The sequence below is a fragment of the Agelaius phoeniceus genome, chromosome 33 (genome assembly GCF_051311805.1).
Source record: "Agelaius phoeniceus isolate bAgePho1 chromosome 33, bAgePho1.hap1, whole genome shotgun sequence".
Classification (NCBI taxonomy): domain Eukaryota; kingdom Metazoa; phylum Chordata; class Aves; order Passeriformes; family Icteridae; genus Agelaius; species Agelaius phoeniceus.
In genome coordinates this window covers 2,414,805-2,421,393 of record NC_135297.1, presented here as the reverse complement: position 1 = coordinate 2,421,393, position 6,589 = coordinate 2,414,805, and the positions used below count along the sequence as shown (strand labels likewise).

The following is a 6,589-nucleotide window of genomic DNA, read 5'->3' as shown; positions in this document are numbered from 1 at the left end:
ATCCCCTGTCCCGCCAAAAAGCAGCTTGGCGGCTGGCAGAAAAATTAATATTCCCCAGCGCTGCCGAGCAGGGAACCTCCGGCACATGGCCAGGCCGAGCCCTGCCGTGCCTGGAAGCACCAGCATCCCCCCGCCCCTGCGCTGGCTGGGGACTCATCTTGATTCCATCGGAGTGCAGAGCGTGTCCTTAAGGCAGGGGCCGCAGCCAAAACCAATTGGCTCTGCCCCACCAGCGGCCAGCTCCAGGATGGTGTTCCCAGCTCCACGTTGTGCTCCAGAAGAACACACCAGCTGTGCCTTGGCTTGCGGGGACATCACGATGCCATTGAGCTGCAGGGGGATGTTTCCTCTGTCCCAATCCGTGTCACCTTCACTGCACTGCCACCACTTCTCCAATAGGACGGGCAGCACGGAGCCGCTCCCTCCACAGCTCGTGGGGACCAGTGGAAGCAGCATCTCCTCGGCTGCGCTCTCTCCTCTGCGCCGCAGCCGCAGGGAAACGCTCCGGGGTTTTCTTCCAGTGCCACGAGACGCGTGCCGCTGCTGCTTGCTGGGCTCCTGGATCCTACTGGGCTCAGGGATGCATCTCTGCTGTCTCCTGGGCTAGGCAGGGCTCCTGCAGCCAAGAATGCTCAAAAAGGTCCTCCAAGCATGGCCTGTGTGTGGGGTCCATGGATAAACACCACCTGATGAGGTGCTGGCACTCTGCGGAGAGAAACCAGAAGGCTCCTGTCCATGCTCTCCCACATTCCACAGTGCCCAGGCAACACCAGGAGTGCTCAGAGCTGCACCCAAAAGCTTCCTATTGATCCTCTCTTGCGGAGGACACCAGCACAGAGGCACTGGTGCCACCTCCTCCAGCTAAGCCCAGGAGATCCACCTCCTCACCAGCTGCAAGAGCAGGATGCTTATGTGCCAGGTGCCCCTCCCAACCCCATTCTTCCCCTCGTGCCTTGAAGGTGCATCCCCACCTTGAGACACCCGGGGTGGGAAGACGAGCTGGCCCCGGACGATGTCCTCCTTGGTGCGGAAAGGAAGGTGCCCGCAGACCAGCTCATAGAGCAGGATGCCCAGGGACCAGATAGTGGCTGGCTGGCCATGGTAGCAGCCAAAGAGGATCCACTCCGGTGGGCTGTACTCCGGCGTTCCTATGGGACACGGGCACAGCTCATCAGGCCCATGCTGCTCCCTCCCGTCCTCCTTCCCTCCCTCCCAGCCAGCTCCCGTTCCACAGCAGCCAGCCCCTGCCCTGCCAAAAAGCAACTTGGCTGCAGCTGGTTGAAGAAGGATTCCCCCTCCTTCCTTCCCCCCTCTTCCCCCTCTGCCAGCAAAGCGGGGAACTCAGCTGCCCGGCTGGGCCCCGGCTTGGGCTCACCTGACATCCGGGTGTAGATCGTGTCCTGGAGGATCGCGCCGCAGCCGAAGTCGATGAGCTTGGCCTCGCCCGTGGCCAGGTCGACGAGGACGTTCTCGGCCTTGATGTCGCGGTGCAGGACGCCGCGGCTGCTGCAGTGCCGCACGGCCTCCAGCACCTGGCGGAACAGCCCCCGCGCCACGGGCTCCGTCAGGAAGCGCCGCTGGTGCAGAAAGTACCAGAGGTCCTGACAGCGCTGCGGACGCTCCATGACCAGCGCGAAGCCCTCGGGCACCTCGAACCAGTCCAGGAGCCGCACGACGCCGCGGAAGCCAGGCCGCGACACCATCCACAGCAGCGCCAGCTCCAGGGGCACAAGGGCGCCGTTGCGCTGCGGGGGGACCGCGATGCCGTCAGCGGGGCCGATGCTGCGCCGCGCCTCGGGCAGCCCCTGCCCGGCCCCGCCGCGGCTCGCCATGGCCCGGCCCGGGGCGCTGCGCGGCCCCCGCTCACTCCACGCTCGCTGCCCTCGCAGCGTTCCGGCTGCCGCCCTGCCGGGCCTCGCCTCAAGCCCCGCCCGGCCCGCCCCGCCAGCTCCTCCCGCTGGCCCCGCTCACTCACCAGCCGCGCCCACTCCGAGATGCGCTCCCGGGACACTCGCTTGATGGCCACCTGCGAGCCAAGGCGAACGGCGGGCTGAGCTCGTCGCCCGCCGCCCGCCGCCCGCTGCCGCCCTCCGAGCCGGCCCCGTCTCTTACCGGGGCGCCGTCGGCGAGCCGGGTCCCGGAGTAAACGCTGCCGCAGCCGCCGCTGCCCAGCAGCGGGCCCTGCCGGTAGAGCTGCTCCAGGGGAGGCTTCTCCACCCGTGCGGGCGGCACCGCGCTGCCGCTCTTCTGCCCGGGGCACCTGCCCGCCCGGCGCGCTGCTGCTTGCCGAGCCGCCCCGGGCTGCGGCGGCTCGGGGCCGGCGGCCGAGCTGGCGAGCGGCGGAGCTCGGAGCGGGGAAGCTGCCGGCCACGCTCTCGGCCACGGGGCGGGAGCCGGGCGGCAGCGGAGCGGCTGCGGGCGGAACCGCGGCAGGGGCTTCGTTCGGGGCCGGGGCCTCGGCCGGGGCTGGGCCAGAGCCCGCGCCAGGCCGAGCCAAAAGACCGCGATGCTCCGCCAGCACCAGAGCAAGCGGCTCTTCCAGCGGCGCCACAGCCGGTACGGAGAGAGCCCGGCCGAGGCGGAACCACGGCGGGCCGGGCAGGGGCGGGCACGGGGCGGCCCCGCCGAGGGGCGCCTTGCGGGACGCGGCATCAGCCGGGCTGGGAGAGGCGGAACACGGACGGCACGGCCCGGCACGGAATGGGACGGGAATACAGTGAGTGGGAGGGAGAAGGGGATGCAGAGCGAGGGAAAAGTCGATCGGAAAATCGATTGAGAAAAGCGCTGCTGCTGCTGCTGCTGCTGCTGCTGCTGCTGCTGCTGCTGCTGCTGCTGCTGCTGCTGCTGCTGCTGCTGCTGCTGCTGCTGCTGCTGCGGAGCCGCCGGAGCTCGCGGCCGTTCCTCCGTTGCCCCGTGAACCCAACGGAGGAGCCGCCGCACGCCCCAAGGAACGAAAGAGAGAAACAAACAAATCACACCCCAAAGTCATTCCTATTAGAGAAGTAACCAAAGAAAACAGTGTAGCAATAAAGAAGAGTGTTGGCTTGTGGCTTCTTTCTTCTTTGCGTGAGACGCAACATTTCATGGGTGTGATAAACGAGTTCACTGGATTTAAGGATCATACAATTTTTATTTTTATTATTATTATTATGCAAGCAAGAATAAGCAAAGTTCAGCGCGGGGTGGCCGGGAGTCTCCGCTCCTCTAGGCTCGCACCGTTCCTATCCCCAAGGTTCACCTTTTATTGCCTTCTTCTCCCGGGTCCAGGGATGATGTGGTCTGTCTTTTGCTCTTGCTCGTTCAGTTGCTAGGGGGTCTTTTTCTGCCTTCTGGTGGTCGTGGGATGAAGGCTCCAAGTCTTCCTCTTTTAACCGCTGAGTGAACTTTCCCTTATAAGGCATATCTATACAGTGGAATTTTCAGAACACTATACGATTCCTGCAAGCCTAAGCAATTCTTGTGAGTTTAGGGATTGTTGTTACAGCCTTCCTCTGTGACCTCTGGGTGAACTTTCCCTTATAAGGTATATCTTTACCATGGAATTCCCAAAGCACTATACGATTCCTGCAAGGCAAGCAACCATATGTGGCTGCGCATTTAAGAATCAAGCGGTTTTAGCTATTTAGTTATTGCTTTGATATTGTATAATTATTTAGCTATTGATTTAATTAATGAACAAACGTATTGCTACTTATTACAATCCCCCATTTCTTTTTTTTTACCAATTTTGATCATTAAATCTTTTTAGTTCCTTCCTGGTGTGAAAAATGCATGTATTTTATGATTGCCTTTTCGCAAATATTAAAATGAATATTATATGTGTTGTGTTAGAAAGTAATGCTGTATTAGTTTTCTTAAGTACTGTGTTAAATATAGTTTTAGGTTATAAAAATTGTTAAAATAGAAACGATGCAATGTAGGATACTTTTTTAAAAAGAAAGGACTCGCAGCGAGATAGCAGCCACTGGACACCTAAATCTTTCAGAGAAGAAGAATTTATGGCCCTCTTATCAGAAGAAACCAACTTCTTCCCGCCTCGAAGGCACTGTTAGGATTTGGAGGAAGAAGTTGACGATGACCAGACAGAATCCTGTATTTTATTGGAATTGATGCATCATGTATGAAGTGTATGAATATGCAACAGGCTATAGTTTTTAAGGGTTAATCCTTTGTTAACAGGGGTCCTTTTTCGGGCTCGTGCTGCCCAGAAAAAGGTACCCGGACATCCGTAACTCTTTGTCTTTATTGTCTCATATTGTCCTAATTCAGTTTGTCCAAATTATTATTACTCTAATTGTATTACTATTTTTATAAATATTTTATTACTATTAAACTTTTAAAATTTTGGAAACAAGTGATTCACGTCTTTAACACTAGCAAGCGTTAACTGAGTTTCCTCATCAGTTAAGCTATGTGCACTAATTACAGATGCCAATTTCCTTAGCTTTTTCATCATATTCCAATTCATAACGAATAGAACTGCTGACAAAATAAAACCAAGCACAATCAGAATCAAAAGAACAACAATGGGATGGCATATACTGTTTAGGACACCTGTGGGAGTAGGAGCCCACCCGAACAGGGCATCCCACCGCCTGTGCTCGCCATCTTGCTTTACCCTCTCTATAACCCGGTGTATTTTTCCTACATCATGATGAACAGTCACCAGGGTTTTCTGTCCGCTTTCCTTGATTTTCTCAAGGATTTGGATCAGGTCTTGATGGAGCATCAGTTGTCTCACTAGAGTGAAGTTCATCCCAATCGGGGTGGGCATTAGCTTGTGAAGCAGTGTGTAGTTGGATTGTAATAGGTGGTGAGAGGTGACTTTAGCTTCATAAGCGATATCACACCCTGTAATCTTAGTGAAGTTACAAGCACAGAAGTTTGAGTGATTCTTTGTATCCACCACAATATCATCTACAAGCACAGAATCACAAATAGTTCTAAAACACGCACATCCATTGCCTATGGATGTAAGAACTGTTTTAGAAGTCTCGTTAGGAGGAATCTCAAAATGATAGATGTTTTGCTCCGTGTCTAAACAGATATCTTGAGCTATAATTACATTGCCTTCACAGGTGAACCCCAGTTGTTCTCGGATAATACAAGATTCCAAATCAACAGTTTGCCATGTGCCATCAAACTGACATAGGGCCCATCCCCTATGTTCTATAGGATAGAGAACAGCTCCGTCATGGTTTATTCCTAATGCAGTAACAGGAAAATCTAGATGTACAGAGGCATTGTGTATGGTCAAGACAAAAGCAGTAGCTGTATTTGAAATAGCATGATAGGTAAAATTCACCAGTTTCCACCAGGACTGGAATTCTCTTTCAAAATCATTGGCATTGTCCCAGATTATTTTCCGAATTTCTGTGGGGAAAGTGCCTTCCTTGCCTTCTCTTATAATCGAGGCAGAAACTGACTGCATCCACAATTGTGCCTGGTTACAGCTGAGGGCTGAGGAAACATTATTTTGTGCAGCACATCAACCACCAATTTGTGATCGTTCACATTTACTCTTTCCCAATTTGGCAAAATGTTTGGCAGCATCCACTGGTGTGTCCCCAAGGCTAACAGAGATGACTTCAGTGGTTGCTGTAATTTGGACAGATCTCTAGTCGTAGCAGCCAATTCGTTCATTAGTGCTTCCGAATCAATGCTATTCAGAATTCCCAATCCTGTGCCTAGAACACCGGTCTCATCTCTAGGTTTCCTTGTTTTAAAAGAGCTGCGTTTCCGGAGCCAAATGGTCCAGCCTTCAAAGGATGCTTGCAAAAACAGGGAACAAGCTGGCTGGATGTCTGAAACATTGGTCTGCATCAGCAGTTCGACCTGTTTGAGACACCGTGCCGGATTGAATAATATTTGTTGTTGACCAGTTTTCCTGATTATATAAGGTCCAGATTTGAAAATGTTTGGGGTGAGTATAACTGGTGGTGCAGGTGGAGTGGTGATATTGTGAGGTTCAGCAGTGGTAGAGTGTGTTTTAGTATCTATTATAAATTTAAAAGAAAGGCCCTGTGTATCTTTCGACCAGAGACAGACTACCTCTGCAGTGTGAGTTCATGTGAAGTTTTGCCAGCAGTCTCGTGTTATTGGGTATGCACAATCTGCTATTTGTTTATCCTCCTGACCCATGGAAACACTGATTGCAATTGTGTTAGTATAGTCAGACCCATTAACCATTCGACATCCAATATTAATTTGTTCTCCCACTACTCCTTGAAGCTGCCAGGTTTTCTGCTTCTTCCGTTCGTGTCTAGCGTAGGGCAGCCTGTCATGCAGTACAATGTTAGTAAACTTAAACCTGTGGTATTCCCCATAGATCCGGTAGATTGCAAAAAGGCCTGAGAACAGTCAGGGGTCAGGGTCCATTTATTTAGGGGGATCATGTTCTCTTTGTAAGGCTGATGAGGGTTTCCCCAGGCAGCCCGGATGCTCAGGGTTATAATAATTACGGGAGCTCGCCAAGCAGGGCAGGGTCCTAGCAACAAATTTCTGTCTCCTTTCGTACTCATATCTCTTTTACCTGGGGCTTTCCTGTGCTCCGTTCCTGTTCCTGTGCTCCGTTGCTCTCCCCCACTAC

General features: G+C 53.5%; 1 protein-coding gene across 1 annotated transcript; it reads right to left on the bottom strand.

Moving 5' to 3' along the window:
* Window positions 1–311: 311 nt before the first annotated feature.
* On the bottom strand, window positions 312–2,652 carry LOC129131831 (serine/threonine-protein kinase pim-1-like). The gene is made up of 6 exons (XM_077192451.1): window positions 2,426–2,652; window positions 2,113–2,329; window positions 1,976–2,026; window positions 1,376–1,745; window positions 972–1,148; window positions 312–705 (listed from the first exon to the last, which is right to left on the bottom strand). The coding sequence occupies exons 1-6, from the start codon at window positions 2,650–2,652 to the stop codon at window positions 575–577; spliced, it is 1,173 nt and encodes a 390-aa protein (XP_077048566.1). The 3' UTR covers window positions 312–574.
* Window positions 2,653–6,589: the final 3,937 nt, after the last annotated feature.

What these genes read in the sequence shown, in the direction of transcription:
- LOC129131831 (XM_077192451.1), bottom strand. Translation starts at nt 2,652, where the DNA reads ATGCCGCGTCCCGCAAGGCGCCCCTCGGCGGGGCCGCCCCGTGCCCGC. An exon ending in TCTCGGAGTGGGCGCGGCTG is followed by an intron (nt 1,746 to 1,975) that starts GTGAGTGAGCGG and finishes GTCCCCCCGCAG; the next exon opens with CGCAACGGCGCCCTTGTGCC. An exon ending in CCCACCCCGGGTGTCTCAAG is followed by an intron (nt 706 to 971) that starts GTGGGGATGCAC and finishes TTCTCTCCGCAG; the next exon opens with AGTGCCAGCACCTCATCAGG.